Here is a 17,471-nt window from a genome sequence, read left to right as displayed (position 1 = left end):
CGCGTCCAGCTCGGCCGTAGTTAAATTGATCAATTTCTTGGCGGGGTGGATTCTTTAAAATGAACAACGTCCGTTGGACCCCAAGTGTTCCACTACTTCTACTACTAAGCAAGCCGAGTGGGGTACTTTCGTTTTCGATCTAGGATAGGTTTTGTCCTTTTTGATAATATGCCGAGCTCAATAAACCTTGGAAGGAGCATTTTTCTCGTCGTTTCCCAGACCGCCTTAGTATCGAATGGCGACGATGCCGGTATGGGAACTCAATGAGTTTAAGGCGATCGGCTACCTTCGTCTGATAGGCCAAGTCAGTATTATCACATCAATAATTGCTCCTTAGGAGTCTTGTATATATTAAACATCTTATCGGTGATCGCCTTGCGGCGTGAGTAAGTTCTCTTATCTTCCCGTTTCTTTTGTTCTAACTGATTTATTCTTTGTTTCTGCGGTAGAAGTTATGTGGCGCGCAAAGGCTACCGAGCGGCTGAAACTGCGAGCCGCTGAGAATAGGGAGGTCGCCGAGCTGAGCTTGGCCTCAGCTGGTCCGGCCAGCGGAGAGGGTGAGGGGACTCAGAGTGTCCCCGAAGCCTTAGACGCTTCTGCCTCTCTAGACGAGGCTGCGGGCGATATAGAGCCCTCTACTCAAGTCGAGGTAGAGGGCCGTTCGGTCGACGAAGTTCCCCTGGCAGCTCGGAAACGCAGACGGCCAGAGCCAGCCTCTCAACCAACTCCATCTGATGAACCGCAGTCCGAGCGGGGCGATGAAGCTCCAGTGCTGTCCGGGACGGTCTCTATAGAGAGTACCCCCACACCGCGCGGCTCTCCTAGGGCTACCTCTGAGGTGCCGCCCGCCAATCCTCCTCGAACCATGCGTCGCCTTAGGCGATTGGGCGACCTTCCTTCCTCAAGCGGTGAGCCGTCTGATAAAGCGGCTTTGTCCCAAGGCGATCCGAGCGGCCCGAGATTGATAAAAACTGTCCTGCGCCTTCCGTCGGAGGAATATATGGCGGCTGCTGATCGGCCAATGGTCCCCGAACAGCAGATCACCCTTACGGGCCCTCTTGCCAAAGCCTGGGAGGATGCTCGGCTCTGAATTGCAATGATGACTCCCGGTCAACTAGGCGACAGCAATTTACAACAGGCGACCGGGGTATTTCTTTGCCTTGTTAGTTGTTTGGATTTAGTTTCTAACTTGCTCCTGTCCGTTTGCAGAATTGGGTGGAGCAGATTGCTATCAGCAATCGCCTAGCCGAACTGGAGGACGAGCTGAAAAAGCTCAAAGCAGCGGGAGAAAGCAGACAGTCAACGGCCGCTCTGGAGAAGGCCAAAAAGTTGCTAGAAGCCGAACGGGGTAAGTCCTCCGGCTTGTCGAGCAAAGTGGCTCGACTCGAGGCTTTGGTCAAGCAGCGAGATAAGGAGATAAAGACCGCGACCACCCGGAAGCGTCAAGCCATCGACGACATGGATATGATGAAGGTAGACAACCGGGGGCTAGAGCAGTGAACGGGAGGGCCGCTCGGCCGACCAGGTTAAAGCGGAAGGGGCTTTGAAAGATCTTCAGGCGGCCCTTGACGCTTCCGGAGCCACTCTTAAAGAATATCAAGATGGGGAGCCCGATCGGTCGGCGGAAGCGCGCAAAGCATTCGTCCGCTCGGATGAATTTGGCGAAAAGTTCAGCGACAAGCTGTCCTTAACTTTTGAAGAGACGATCAAAGTGGCAGTGGAATATCTGAAGACCAAAGGCCACATACCTACCGAGCTGTCCGTGCCCCCAGAAGATTTGGCGGCCATGATGGGCTCCATCCCCGACTCTCTCTTTAACTTTGATGATAAGGAATGAGGGGTTTATGTAATTTCTCTAAGTGTGTAATCTTTTGTATGCCTGCCATTCGGGGCGAATATTATAAATTTTGTCTGTCCGTCGCTCGGCGTAAGTGGATTGTCTCCTTTTGTTATTTGTTTGTTCGACTAGCGTCCCATCTTTACTTTCGTCTCGGTCACAGTTTTCTCGCGTCCCAAGTACATTTTATAAAGGAGTCGCTCGGCCCCACGCTTTCTTTATTCTTGCCTCATCGGCATACCCGATCTGAGGTCGGCCTTTACAATCGAGTAGGACCACGCAGAGAGCTACCCGTCCTGCGGTTTTATAGGCTCCGGTTGCACGCCTTTTAACATCGATTTTTACCGTCGGAGCTCGACGGTCTTCCGCTCGGCAGATTTATAGACGCCGGCTCGTCTCTCGATTTTTAACATCGGAGCTCGACGGTCTTCCGCTCGGAGGGTTTATAGACGCCGGCTCGTCTCTCGATTTTTAACGTCGGAGCTTGACGGCCTATTAAGGCTAACTTTGAAGCGGCCGTTCGGCGAAGCTATTTGCCCTTTAATCATTTTTGCTTCCTGCATTACAAGTACATAGGCGGCCCAAAATATATACAAAAATGAGTTACATCAGTGCACCTTTCACCCAGCTCGATAAGGCTAAAGATGATTCGCGCTCCGGCTTTATCGATTCTTGCCGTCTTCGTCCTCGAATAATAGCGCCGGCGAGCTTTCGATGATTTTGAAGGGCCGCCCATGAGCTTCTAGCTTGCCGGCGTCGCGAACCGACCGCTTTCTTCGAGACAGATCGCCGACACAGAATGATCCAGGGATTCGCGCGGTTGTAATTACGCCCGTTCTTTAACGATGCGCCCGTGACAGACGGACGCCTTGGCTCTTTCTTCTTCGACCAAATCCATATTCCTCCACTCGGCGTTGTCGTCATAATTACGGATCCGGCGGACTCGGCCTTGACCGGCCAGGAATAACCGCCGCCCGTACACTAGATGGAAGGCGTGACACGATTCCTTCCTTGGTCGTTCGGATGGCCCGTAAGACGCCCGGCACTTCATCTACCCAGCTTCCTCCCGTAAGCGCAGAATGCGAAGAATTTCCCGATTGGCTACCTCGGCGACCGTTGCTTTGGGGATATGTCGACGGACGTGAAGTGTTGTTCGATCTCGTAGCTTTTGCACGATCTTGACGATTTTCTTGTGAGCTGTCGCCCGTTGTCGGAAATAAGTCGGCGGGGATGCGAACCGACAGATGATGTTACGCGGATAAACTTCTTGACCGTACGCTCGGTGATCTTGGTGGCGGCTCGGCCTCACCCGTTTGGAAAAATAATCGCGCCACTAGTAAAATTTCCATTGCCCGGTCGCCGTAGGAATGGACCTGATATCCGTTCCCGTTGGTGAAGGGCGGAACCGATGTTGCTTCATTTCTTCGGTCGGTGTGAGAAATTATGATATACGGCAAGAAAGGCGCGTCGCGACGGTCCGGCGTCTGTTTGCGGGTTGGCGAAGTATCCGACCAGCAGTATCTTTTTAGCCAGTGATCGCCCGCCCGGATGTCCTCCGCATGATCCTTGGTGCACTTCTTGGAGGATGTACGCCGCGTCTTCCGAGCTCACGCATTTCAACAGCGGGCGGGAGAAAGTCTTCTTGTAGAGTTGATCTCCAATAAGTGTGAACCGACCGGCCCTTCTCCTGAGAAGTTGGGCTTCATGGTGATCGGATGGCGTAGCTCCCGAGCGGAGAAACTCCATGATGGGTGTCCTCCAATCACTTGGGAATGTGAAGGCTTCCATCCGGTCGACGTGCGCCACCAAAGATACTTGTTCGATTGGCGACTGGGTGACGAACGGCGTTATTGCACTTGCAAGTTTGGCAAACTCATCGGCCGCTTGATTTTCCGCTCGGGGTACCTTTTGGATGATGACCTCTCTGAAATTGGCTCTGAGCTTCTCAAAGGCTTCAGCATAGAGTTTGAGCCGAGCGTTGTTAATCTCAAAAGTACCAGAGAGCTGCTGAGCGGCCAACTGAGAATCTGAATGTATAGTCACCCGTCCGGCTCCCACATGCCGAGCTGCCTGCAAGCCGGTATGAGGCCAATACTCGACCGTTGTTTGTAGCTCGTAATCGGTAGGACGGATAAGTCGTCTTTTCTTTTTGGGAGAAGCGGCGATTACTCGATCCCACTTGAGTGGATGATCAGTCCTGAAATATTTTCCACATAGCTTGGGCTCGGATTTGCACCTCGGTCATGAAATCTGCTAAGGACTGCGCTATTGCCGAGCGGAGTTGATATTGAATGTCGAATTCACTCGACTCCGTTGTCCATAATAAGTCGTCAGGACGCGGATTGATAATACTAGTCAGAGCGGGCTATTAGTTTTGTGATGATGGTATCGCGAAGTAGGGGGCAGCGGCGAACAGGCGGCTAACTTCGAGCCAGTGTGGCGAGATTGACATCTTTTAAAATATGGCTCGGAAAATATCTGGGCTCTTCTCCGCTCGCCCTCACTGTCTGAGCCATTGCTTTTCGTTTGAAGATAAATAGATCTGAGGCTCACTGGTGGCTTAGCTAAGCGGAGAATTCAGATATGCCTTGATTCTTGAGCCGATCGCATTCTTCGTCGGTGAAATTTAGTGGCCTTGCTGATATTTTGAAAAAGGCGGGCTCGGTCGCGGTCTTGGAGATGAATACGGGCAGAGCGATTATCAGGCCGGTCGAGCTGCACTTCCCTCAGTTTCTTGGGCGGCGTATCTTGTAGAGCTTTCACCTTTAAGGGATTTGCTTGATACCCGCTCGATCACTATGTAACCCAGCGCCCTCCTTTGCTCGAGCAGACATACGGGGTTTAGCTTGACTCCGTATTTCCGTAGCGTTGGAAAGTTTCCTCCGTGTCTTGAAGAGATCGCTCGGGCGGACTTGATAAGAATGTCGTCCCCAGATTTCGCCGATCTGCTCCTTGAACACTTTGTTCGTGGCGTGATATGTGGCTCTCGCGTTCTTGATCGAGCGGCATCGCATTATAGCGATAGGTGCGTCGGTATGGTGACTTTTCTTGATCTTCAGGGCGGCACGATGATAGCCTTAGTAGCGTCGGCGTCATATCATTTCATGACTGCGGTGGAGTCCACCGGTGATCGATCCGGCGGAGGATAAAGTCTTCGAGCGAGCTTTGTTGAGATCCGGAAAATCTATGCACTCTCCACTTGTTGCGGCTTGGAGACTAATACTACGTTTGCCGGCCTCGAGGCCCGAACCTCGCGTATATGGCGGCCTCCAGCGACTTCTCGACTTCCGCCGGATGATGACATTCTATTTTGAAATCCCTTTTCCTTTGCTTGCGTCCGATCGGACGTGTAGCTCATCTTGTTATGCTTGGCGAAATTCCGGGCGGCTCGTGCGTTGACGAGACGAACATCGCGGTTTCTCGAGGCGTTTGATCACTTCTGTTTCGGCTGCCTCCGGTCGGACCTTGACGAACGTTGTGGCCTCACTTCGGGTCGGGTGGTTGCACTTCCTCTTTTCTTCGTAAACTAGAGAAGGCTTTTCGGTTATAAGCGTTCACCTCGATCCGTGGCGACTTCGGCGGAATTGGCTTGCTCGGACCGTCTCAACGTAGCATTGCTAGTTGATCTCCCGTGCTTCTCCACTTTGTCCTCGGCGAGAACTTGATCTTCGGTGGAAGGTGGAGCGGCCGCTCGGAACTTCGTGGCCGTCGTCCCAAATAGCGTTGTATGATGAGGAGAGTCGACCACCGTGAAGTTTCTTGTCCGCGTCCTCTGACGCTCTTCTCGATGAGATAGCTAGCGAGGATCATCGGCCGGCGGGACTTCATTGCCGTAAATCCGTAGAGGGGTTGTCGTGGGCGGCGACTCGGCGATCGATTCTGATTGATCGAGCGCCTTTTTGAATATGATGTTGACCGAGCTATCAATAAAGCGCGGTGAATAGTGTAGTTGGCTATTACCGCTTTGATGAAGAGCGTCGTCGTAGGCACTTGACTCCTTAGAGTCCGGGCGGCGATTTGGGTCCACTCGCCGCTCTTGGCTGCGGTATTGCGTGGATCTGGGCTGGGACGCTCGCCTTCCTTGCTCGGTTGGAGTCTCCTCGGTCGGCCCACGGTATGATGTTGATCTCGCCCGGGAAGTGTTGTTCTATTCTCTTCCTCCGGGTGGGCGGTCGGGGCGTTCCCTAACATCCGGAGATTCTCCGCCTCGGAGGCGATGCCGCTAGAGTCTGTTGTTGTCGTCTGTCATTTATCGTCCGATCGGCTTCACCTCTGTCGCTGTCGGTGATGGCGACCGAACCTGCACTCCTGGGGAAGGGGTGGGCGATTAGAGGAAGACTACAGCGATCCACAGTGTTATGTGTGTCGTCAGATGGAAGGAGGCGGAACATTGGGGTCCATCTCTTTTTGGCTTGGGTGGCGGCTACCTCTTGCGTGGGACCTAGCGTGGGGGCCAGTTGCCGGACCTTGGTCCTCTGGGTGGGTGATGAGCGTGCGGCTTAGTTCGGCGGAGGAGCCGCTCGGTGGAGTTTCTTTCAAGACCCTTGCGCTTCCTCGCGTTGATGTATTCGTTGGCGGTGTATGTGGTCGTAGTCTCGGGGCGGCTTCGAATGAGTGATCGGAAGAAATCCCGTCCACGAGACCTTGTGTGAAAGCGTTAATCATGGTCTCGAGGTGGCGTTGGAATGTCCGTGGTCGCTCTGTTAAGCCGTGGATGTATGCGGAGGCGATTCGCGGGCTTCTGTTTGATGGCAAACAGACTAACGCTATTTTTTGCTGCTTGCGAAGTGGTGGAAGAAGGCGTCGGAAGTCTTTGAAGCTTGTGATAGATCCGTCCGTGACCTACGAAACCGTCGTTGGCCGATCCGGAGAGGGTGGTGAGAAAACTCGACACTTCACCCCGTACGTGTATTGATGCGGGGTTGCGGTGTTATCAATTACCGGATGATCGTCCGGGTCATTGGTTCCGTTGTACTCGCCGATCGTCGGAGGCACGTAGTGTAGGCGGAGGGTCTCGTAGAATAGCCTCACGAAAATTGATTGATCCGCTCGGGCGTCGTCCGCTCGAGGGCTTTCCTTTTCTGTATCTCGTCTTGGCATTTCGTTCGAAGATGATCCCGATCTCGATTAGTTCTGCGGCTTGAGTGCGGAATAGAGCTCGTGGAAATGGGCAAGTGGCTGTGGTGCTTGCGGCCACACGATCTTGATGTGGCTTCTTGCTCGGTAGCTCGGTGGTGCCTTGTTTTTGTTCCTGGCTTAGCGGCCCTCGACTCGATCGAGGCGTCGAGTTCCTCCGTGGAAAGCGTCACGTGTCTTGTCGTCCAGCCTCGTCCGTTGTTTCCGTTCGGATGCGGGAGGCGTTCTCGACGGCGCAATTAATCTGTCAGAAAATTTGAATCGGCGGACTGGCGCGTGGCAGCTCTCCGGTTCTTGGCGTGGGTCTTTGAATCTTTGGTGCGAACTTCGGCGATCCTGCGAAAGTCGGGCGGGAAGGGTTCCGTGGCGACCCTCAGCCTTCAAGTCGAGGCTAACATGAAGAAGTGGTGCAAAATTATAGAGCAGCGTACCTCCGTGATATAAGGCTCCTTATATAGGCGGTGAAAGAGCACTTACCGAGGCGAATATGTGTCCTTAGCCCGTACCTCGATATGTGTTTGTCGAGCTTACGACACCATCTTCTCTGATCAGGGCATGTCTTGATGGGACAGAACACCTTGCCTTGATTTGGAGTATGGCTTGGTCATAGGGCTTGACAATTGTCGTAAGATGTTCCTTGTCCTTCTCTCCCTACTCCATGCCGGGGCGCCCGGCCGTCTCGTCTCCGTCCAGCCGGCACTCGTCTCCCGTCCGGCCCTCCATATGCATCGGTATGCTGGGGAGATCCTCGGTAAGGTGCTATGTGGGGACTGCTAGCAGTATGTTACCTTATGTGGTCGGCCGAGCATGACTTCCGCTCGGCCCTTCGTTACTATTCAATCGAGTGCCGGAACCCCGACCCCTGTCGGGGCGCCTTTTACCATCGGTTATTTACCGGTCGGCCGGCCAGGAGATCGGCCCATCCTTCTCCGGTCGGCCGACCGGTCCGCCCTTCTCCGGTCGGCCACCTGGCCCTTTGACTTCCACGTGGCGTTGACCCCTCAAAATGGGGGGCCCTGTTCTAACCGCCGGATCAAAACTAATATTCATTCTCTCAAACTATCCTCCAAAAGATCTATAATGGCACTTTTATACTTACAAAGCCTATAGAGCAAGTAAACCCTATATAATTTCAATAATCTCAAGTTCCTATGTCAATTTAATAAAAGTACTCAGCTACCAAAATATGCATGCTAAGATTTCCAAGTTCCAAAATAGACATGCTTGCATGTTTGCATTCCGGATGGTAAATCTTTCTGATGTTTGACTATATTGATGTACCTTTGCGTTGCACTTTTCAAGGTGCTTTAAACTCTACAATCAAAGAGTGAGTGATCTTCACCCAAAAAAAAAAAGTGAGTGATCAAAATGGTCTAGTGTCAGAAGATCAAGAAGTTAAGAAGTCACATTGGTACTCTGCATAAATCTCCCTTGGTTTGAATGAACTCATGCTCAAGTTTGCATTTTCATCTTCTCTCTGGCAAGACATAGTATCCACAACAACAAAATTAGCTAAAACACCATATTGTCTAGGAAGTTTAATCTTGTAAGCATTTTATCAATCCTTTGAAGGATTTTGAATGATTCATGATCATAAGAAAATTGATATAAAGTCCAACATCTTTAGGTAGAAAGATAGAAATGTTCTTGCAACATCACTAAAGTTTTATCTCAATCAACAATTATCTTGGCATGTTTTCCATATCTCACCAAAATAAGGATCATACTGATAAAGTTCTTTAAGCACTTTAAATCTAACACCTTTTACTTGAATACTGATGAGTATAGAATGTCTTCCACTAAGAGCATCGACCACTTGATTTAGAACATTCGCTATATTTGGTAGTGTAGAACCCAAAATAAGATCATTGACTATAAACAATTTTATCCAAAATAATATCATGAAAAGCTCAAGACATAGTATCCACAACAACAAAATTAGCTTAAACACCATATTGTCTAGGAAGTTCAATCTTGTAAGCATTTTATCAATCCTTTCAAGGATTTTGAATGATTCATGATCATAAGAAAATTGATATAAAGTCCAACATCTTGAGGTAGGAAGATAGAAATGTTCTTGCAACATCACTAAAGTTTTATCTCAATCAACGATTATCTTGGCATGTTTCCAAATCTCACCAAAAAAAGGATCATATTGATAAAGTTCATTAAGCACTTTAAATCTAACACCTTTTACTTGTATACTGATGAGTATAGAATGTCTTCCAGTAAGAGCATCAACCACTTGATTTTGAACATTCGCTTTATTTGGTAGTGTAGAACCCGAAATAAGATCATTAACTATAAACAATTTTATCCAAAATAATATCATGAAAAGCTCAAGAAAAGGCTGAATTGAAGATGGTAGTCATGAGTAGTAATGTTTTCTTCAAATAATATACAAGTAAAAGCCTCTATAGAGCTACCAATTCCTTTAAATCGATGTTAGGACTAGTGTAGTGTGATTGCCGATATGCTTGATGGGAATGAATAGTCATTGCTCTTGGAATTACAAATATATCTACTCTTGCCTACTATCTTTCTATTTTACGGATTCCCTCCAAAGATGAAGAAACATCTTACAACACTAGCATACAAGAAGCTTAGAGAGAAAGGCTTGAAGGATTATAAGGGAAGGCTCAATATGATTTAACTAATCACTATTTTGCAAGCTTTCAGACGTCCACCTTGCTCTCCTTTATATAACCTTCAACTCCTTCAATCTTCACTTGCTATTCAATTGATATATCACCGATGAGTCAATTAAATCCACCATAAGTTGATTAGTTCCTTTAATCACTTCAACACGAGTCTATCAATGGTTATTTAAGTCAATTGAATTCCACCATCAACCAATTGATGCACCATAGCCCTTAGGTCATATGACCGTTGTAGCACAGTTTTATCTAATCAACAGCTCCTTGCGACTTTTCAATTGTAACATCAATCTATTAGAATTCTTTAGACCACAAATCACTATCTAGTTGATTCAACCACAAACAAAAGCAATTTATTCACGGGCTGAATTGACTTTTTAGTCAAGTCAGTTCACTAGTTGAACCCAAACTCTGATAATCCTAATGATTGAGTCTTGCCTAAGTTGAGATCTACTCTCTCCCAAAGATACATTCTCTCAACTCTCATAGCTCTCATACCAAAGCTTAGCTTCCGCAGCTTGACATCACCACCGTAATCGTCCCTTATCAAGTTACTAGTCCCTCAAATGCACCAAACCCACAGCTTGGCTTGTTTCACATGTTATCGTTCATGCTTCAGCTTTGTAGTTTGCTCTCTGTCCAAATGTTGTCAATGTTGCACCTCGATGCTCCTTGTCCTGAGATCCCTTGGATGTTCCACATCATCCTTCTCCGAACCCTATTGAACCTCGAGTCGTCGAGCTGCCAACTTATCTTTGTGCCAAGTCATGCTCCATGAGCGACGGCTTCAACACGACCTCAATGTTTTCTCATCCTGCAATCCCTCAATTGTCTCATGTAACCTTATCTCCAAAGAATCTATAGACCCCAAGCCATGAGCATGTTGCCTTAGTCACGCTAAGTCATCATCAACACTTTGATCTCGTCAAGTAACAAACTCTTTAAGCTTCTTGTATGTCTTGTCAAGTCCTTACTCGACTAAAGGAAGACCAAAGACTTGGTTAGCAACAATAAAACAAGATAAAATTTATTTAAATTAGATGATGATAAAGTAGGAGACAAAGCTCCATGGCGTAGAAGGATCCATATACCCGACCGTACTAATGAAATAAGGTTTGATTGTTATTATAGTATCCAAGACACTCCCTCAAATTTGTTTAAAATATTATAAAATCCTAACTTATTACAAACTTTTAGATCATGCCTGCAGATCCCCAATATTTGTTCATATTTTGAGATGATATTTTGAAGGTTATACCAATCTTTGTTTACATTCATGTTATTTAGAAGAGAAAAATGAAGAACATCCATTTTTGTTTCTGATCTTAAGAATTTGGTCTACACTTGGAGTTAAAGCTAAATGAGATTTTGGAGTACTACACAACTAGAAAATAGCTGAACATTTATAAAGGAAACTCTGGTGGTACAGATGAGAAGAGACTGAGCATTGGTAATAGTGGTAATAAGGTTCTACAAGGAAACTATATATTTACACAATGCAAGATCTCATGAAGCCATTTGGCACCATCTTGAACCATGCAATGTTAATTTTTCTGACTTCATTTTCCGAACTTTTTTTTTCTTACATGCATGCACATCATCTGAAACTTTTTTATCTCACTTTTTATGCCTGTTGCACCCATATCTAGAAGTGTTTTCTACCTCCCTTCATGTTGGTTAATTAATTTCAACTATATTATTGCAAACATAATGGAGAGAAGAAACTAATATAAAAATTAAAACAAAATAACATGGATATTCGGTATTCCAATTGAATGGCTTATGTAAAAGGGATGTATGAGAATAGGGCTATTTTTTCTGGTGTGCAGTTACTTGTGTAAAATGGAGACCAAATCATCAATGAAAGAGAACATATTCTTATTATCAGATTGTTAAATTTTAATGTTTTCCCCTAGACGGTTTGCTAGTAGATATAACAAAGAGAGCTAGGTCATAATCAGAAAACTTAGTTGATCAGGATCAGACAAGTCCCCTCTGAGATCTCTCAGACAAAACATCATAGTCCCATGAAATTTTTGTCTTTAAAAAGAGTAAGAAATTTTAAGGTTCAAAATAAATATTTAAAAACCCGCTTTATTTGTAAGAAATCAGGATACATCTATGTGAATTGACCAAGATCTTTCCGTATTGAAAAATCGCATCTTGATATGAGAACAATGATTAGCAAGGCAAGATGGGAGATATATGAGGGAGAGAATTTTTTTTAGTCTTAGAACCTTACGCCAAGGTTAAAAATTTTGAGTCGTGCTAGAATTTCGATTTATGACCAGAATGATACAATTTTGGTATCGTATCGTGTCGATATAGTTTGGGTACTTTTTAAAATATAAAATATATTAATTAAAAATATTTTTACTAATATTTGATCACTATAGATGCTTATTATTAAGTTATATTTGAAATGTAATATTAAGTTTTAGTTATGATATTATCTCATAATATCACATAATATGTTTAATGTTAATTAAGTAAAAGTCAATTTAGGTTAAATTAAATCAAATTTATATATAAAATAATTTAATTTATTAGTAGCAATATATTTTATAAAGTTAGAAATTATATTATATTTAATTTTTTGTCTTTCTTAATAATCTGCTTACTATCACGTGTAAAAGGATCAACATTTTAATGTTAAAGGGTTATTTTTTTTCTTTTATTTATCTTACAAAGAGATAAGTAGAAAAAAAAATAACATCCTCAAGAGTTTTTTTTTCTTTATTTTTTGAGTTTTTTTTCTTTTTTACAAAGGAAAAGAAAGAAAAAAAAAAAGAAGTCGAAAAAAATTAAAAGGGCAAGGAATTAGCTGTTAAAAAATAAAAATTTTAACGTAAATATTAATAATAATTAATAGCTTTTTAAAAAAAGGTCATGAGATCATAGCAACCTCCTCGACTCCGCGGAGGTCGCCGCAACGCTGGTAGATCGCAACAACCTGTTGGTTCAGCGGAGACCGGCAAGAGGGGGTGAATTGCCTGCAATAAAAACTAAACCCTTCTCAAGGCTTTCAACTTAAATAAAGCAACAGTTATGAAATTTAACAGAACTAAAATAAACAGAAATATAAGACTCAGCTATTTACTTGGTTACAACCAAGAAAGTTGTTAATCCAAGACAGTAAGAGAGTGCACTAAAAGAAGTCTCCTTCTCTGAAGGCGGAGTAGCCTTTTACACTTGAAAACAGAACTGTTGCTTAGGAAATGAGAGTCCAGGTGTATTTGAAATCGTTCGTATTAGTTCACTGTTTTCGATATAACTAAAGCTACGAGACCCTCTTTATATAGGGGTTCTCGAGCTTATCGATTGATCCTTCGGGATCAAGTTTGACTCGAGAGGATCGGTCGGCCGAGTACGAGGATCGGACTGCATTTATAGCCTTGGTCGGGGTACCTGGAAGGGTTTCAGGCACCTGGATCGGTTCCAGGCACCTAGAGGGGAATAAAATTTTATCCTCGTCATAAAGAAACGTGCCACATCGCGTTCTGATAGACTTCTGGTCCTAGCGCCCGGAAGGGTTCTGAGCGCTCGGACCTAAAAGTCAACACCCTATTGACAGTTGGGTCTAGATCTTCCACTCGGGTTCCACTCTCTTGGGTCTGGATCTTCCGCTTGACTCTGCTCCTTGGGTGATTGCGACCTCTCGGAATAGGGCTCACCCGAACCCATTCCGGCCTTCTCGCGGGCTTCTACTCCGACTTCGCATCCCTCGGAAGCGTCACGCGCCTTCTTCTCGTCCACCAGCGTACTCTTCCATACTGCCTTGTCCCTCGGACGCACCGAGTCCGTCGGCTCCCTCCCGTGTCGTCCTTCTCGCCATTTGCGTCTTGCGCTCGACTTCTTGAGCTCTTAAGTTTCTGCACACTTGGACACGAGGGACCAAAATACACAGGACTAACTTGACTTGGTTGATCACATCAAAACTACCACGGGGTTCAACAATCTCCCCCTTTTTGATGTGCATCAACCAAGTTCAAGTTAGGGGTAAACCAAACAAATAGTAATTTGAAGAAAATTACTAAACTAACAATTCAGGCATAAATTTGCAATTTTGAACTAAATTGCAACATTAAAATATATACAAAAAAAATTTTAAATTCCCCCCAACTGAACTTATCTTTTATTCTTCCCCTTTGATCACAGCAAAAACGGGGACAAAAAGATTTTCAATGAACATTTCCTAAGTTTTCAACATCCAAGAAAAAAATTTTCAACGTTAAACATTGTCTAAGTGTCAAAATGTTTTTCAAAATGCAACTAAAAATTTTCTAAGTTAAAAAAAATTCTAAACAAATTTCTAAGTAAAATAAAAAAAAAAAACTGGGTTATGTTAAAAAAAAAAAAAAAAATTTAAAAAAAAATTCTAAGTTCCAAACACTTTTTCTAAGCACTATTCAATTTTATTTTCAATGCTTTTATCAAAACGTTATTTAAACAGTTCATTTCTAAATTTGGCTTTCAGGTAGTGGCGAGTCACTAGGCCTTCTTGGTTATTGGAACAACAACCACTTTCTAGTCAAAGCTGCATTAGGAAAATCAATGTTTAATTTTCTCTTTTGAAGCCTTTAATTTTAAAGGATTAATTAAGTACGGATTTTGGAACCCAATAGAGGTTCCTTCCTACTGGATTAGTCAGATACTTAGGGGGTATATAGTTTCTTGGTACTTTTCTAAGTTGACCATGATGGTTTCTAATGTACCAATTTAATTTTCCATAAATCCTAATTTTTGAACTTGGAAATTTCTTCAAGCATGCATCACTTTTCAATTTTTCAATTTCATTTTTTAATTTTATATTTTCTAATTGCAAAATCTCATTTTCCAAATTTAAATTTTCCAAACTTATTTTTAAATTGGCAATTTCTTTTTCTGATTTGAATAGATCTTTAGACAAAGCTTTAATAAACTCAAAAGACTGTTTAGGGTTTAGGGCACGTACCTTACTTACCTATTTATCGGTAGCTCCCCCTTCATCGCAACTTTCCTCTTCTCTCTCTCCCCCTTGATCAATGTTCATCTCTGAGTCTGAGTTATCTTCAAAGAGGTGGTTGGCCACCAATGCTAGTCCCGAGAATTCTTCGACTTCTGACTCGGAGGATGAAGAGTCGTCCCATGTCGCCTTCAGATTTTTGTGCTTGGAGGAATTTGGTTTCTTGTAATTGGTCTTTGTCTTCTCTTTTTGCTTGCACTTCAATTTTGGGCAGTCCTCCTTGATGTGCCCTTCTTCGTTGCAATTGTAGCAACGGACTGTCCTTCTCTTTTGACGATGTTTACTTGACTACGATCTAAATTGGTTAGATTTAAAAAACTTGTTAAATCGTTTTACCATTAACGCAGCTTCGTTTTCGTCAATCGTCGCTTCGGAGTCGGGATCGTCCTCTTCAGCTCGTAGGGCAATGTTGAGATTCGACTTTTCTACTTGATTTTCTGTAATTCGAGATTCGTGAAGTTCGAAAGTTGAAAACAAATTTTCTAAACTACTTACCTCAAGATCCTTAGAGATGTAGTGCGCATCTACTAAGGATGTCCATTCTGGAGTCCTCAGGAAGGCGTTGAGCGCGTATCGGATGGAATCCCGGTTCGTTACTTCTTCTCCAAGGTTGGTTAGTTGCGTGATCAGTTCTTTGATCCTTGCTTGGAGCTGCGCTACCTTCTCGCCTTGGTTCATCTGGAGGTTCGTCACCTAGCTAGCTTCGCTTCGGATGTACCCTTGTGAAGCTCCAGGAATTTCTCCCAGAGATCTTTCGCGGAGTCGTAACTTCCGATCCGGCTTACCTCCTGAGGTGGCAGAACACTGAGGAGGTGGAATTCCGTTTTTTCGTTGGCGACGAAGTCGGCTTGCTCCTTGCTCCACGTGTTTTCTTCTTTGTCTTTAGGAGCTGCAAAACCATATTTCATAGTAATTAAAATATCAAAATCTGTTTTAAAGAATACCTCCATTTTTCGCTTCCATGTAGCGAAATCTCCGTCGAACTTCGGGGGATGGATGTTCGCGCCGGCCATTGTTCTGATCTTTGTGCTTCAGATGGCGGTTAGTCCCTCTGAGGCTGTTGGGCTCTGATACCACTTGTTGGTTCAGCGGAGACCAGCAAGAGGGGAGTGAATTGCCTGCAATAAAAACTAAACCCTTCTCAAGGCTTTCAACTTAGAATTTAAATCAGCAACTAAAATAACGAAATATAAGACTCAGCTATTTACTTGGTTACAAGCAAGAAGGTTGTTAATCCAAGACAGTAAGAGAGTGCACTAAAAGAAGTCTCCTTCTCTGAAGGCGGAGTAGCCTTTTATACTTGAAGAGCACAGAACTGTTGCTTAGGAAATGAGAGTACAGGAGTTGTATTTCGAAATCGTTCGTATTCGTTCACTGTTTTCGATATAACTAAGAGCTACCCGAGACCCTCTTTATATAGGGGTTCTCGAGCTTATCAGTTCACCTGATCCTTCGGGATCAAGTTTGACCCGAGAGGGATCGGTCGACCGATCCCAGTTGATCGGACCGAACCTGTACTACCGACCGCGTGAGTGCGATCTCGTGGATCGAGCTTGGGTTGATCGACCGATCCTTTTGTTCGGTCGGCCGATCCGCCAACGGTCTCCTGCTGAGTTGGCCGATCAGTTTGCTCGACTTGCTCTGAGATGACTTGATTCGGTCGACCGATCGGAAGGTTGATCGACGATCGGCTCCCACGGTTGGGCGTGGCCGGCGTGTCACCAGCGGTGGCCGGATCTGAAAGGGTTGATCGGCCGATCGAGGTTGATCGGCCGACAATCGACTTCGATTGACTTGTTCGGTCGACTCCTTGGGTGATTGCGCTCGGAATAGGGCTCACCCGAACCCGATTCCGGCCTTCTCCTCGGCGGGCTTCCTCCCGCTCGATCGCCAGCGAAGACGCTTGCCACGTACTCTTCGTGCTCTCCCGTCCTTCGGATGCACCGAGCCCGTCGGCTCCCTTCCCGTGTCGTCCTTCTCGCCAGCTGCGTCTTCCGCTCGACTTCCTGTGCTCCTAAGTTCCTGCACACTCAGACACAGGGATCAGACAAAACGCAGAACCTAACCAACTTGGTTGATCACATCAAAACTACCACGGGGTTCAACACAACCTCCGCAAGTTCACAAGCACGACAGCCTGCAATGTTAAGCTCCAGTGTGAGATGACAGGTGGAATGATAAATTCCGCCCGTATAGTTCACCCAGTACGAAATTTCATTCCATGAGTTACACACATAAAAGAAACTTCTCTATTTTGCGAGGTCAATTGTAGAGAGTGGGCACTAAATAAGGACAACACTTAGGGAGAATATGCAGCGAAATAGGATTCCACTATATAGACATCTGTATTAAAAAAAGAAATTAAGTTCCCTATGCATAGTTAGAGTTGTTAAAGGGTTGTGCTTGTGCCCATCTGAGCCCTACAAGCACTTTAAAAGGTAGGTTGGTTCAAGCAAAACCCACCTCATTTCAAATTATGTTAGGCAAAACCCAAAATGCCCTAATTAGCAAATATGCTCAAGCTTATGGCGTGGGGGTGTCGACGAGCCTAAACAGCCCAAAGTCGCCAAGGCTAAATTTTATATAAGAATCACTAAATTATTTTTTAAAATTAAATAAAATAGTAAAAAATTAAAACATATTTTTATTAATTTTTTATTAATATTATAAGATTTTTTATATTAAAAGAGACTTTTTATTAAATTTTATTAATACTATTTATATCAATAAGTAATTTTAAAAGATTATATATAAAATTAGTAGGCCAAACTCGACCTATGGATTTTATCAAGCTAGCCCCCCCCCCCCCCCCCCCTTTTCAAGCCACAGAGCCAAA

The 17,471-nt window shown here is 44.9% G+C and overlaps 1 protein-coding gene across 4 annotated transcripts in view; it reads right to left on the bottom strand.

Moving 5' to 3' along the window:
- Positions 1-17,471, bottom strand: part of LOC121998229 (transcription factor GTE1-like) — a 48,650-nt gene that overhangs the window by 19,188 nt on the left and 11,991 nt on the right. The window contains exon 1 of one of the 4 annotated variants that reach the window (XM_042553032.1): positions 15,580-15,600. The exons of the other annotated variants lie outside the window; for them this stretch is intronic. Within the exon in view, the coding sequence (XP_042408966.1) occupies positions 15,580-15,585 (6 nt within the window). The 5' untranslated portion in view covers positions 15,586-15,600. Of the gene's footprint in view, positions 1-15,579; positions 15,601-17,471 lie in introns of those variants that run through there. 4 annotated transcript variants of the gene reach the window in all.

This window comes from Zingiber officinale, chromosome 6A, assembly GCF_018446385.1.
Source record: "Zingiber officinale cultivar Zhangliang chromosome 6A, Zo_v1.1, whole genome shotgun sequence".
Lineage (NCBI taxonomy): Eukaryota > Viridiplantae > Streptophyta > Magnoliopsida > Zingiberales > Zingiberaceae > Zingiber > Zingiber officinale.
This window is presented reverse-complemented; position numbering and strand designations above follow the sequence as displayed.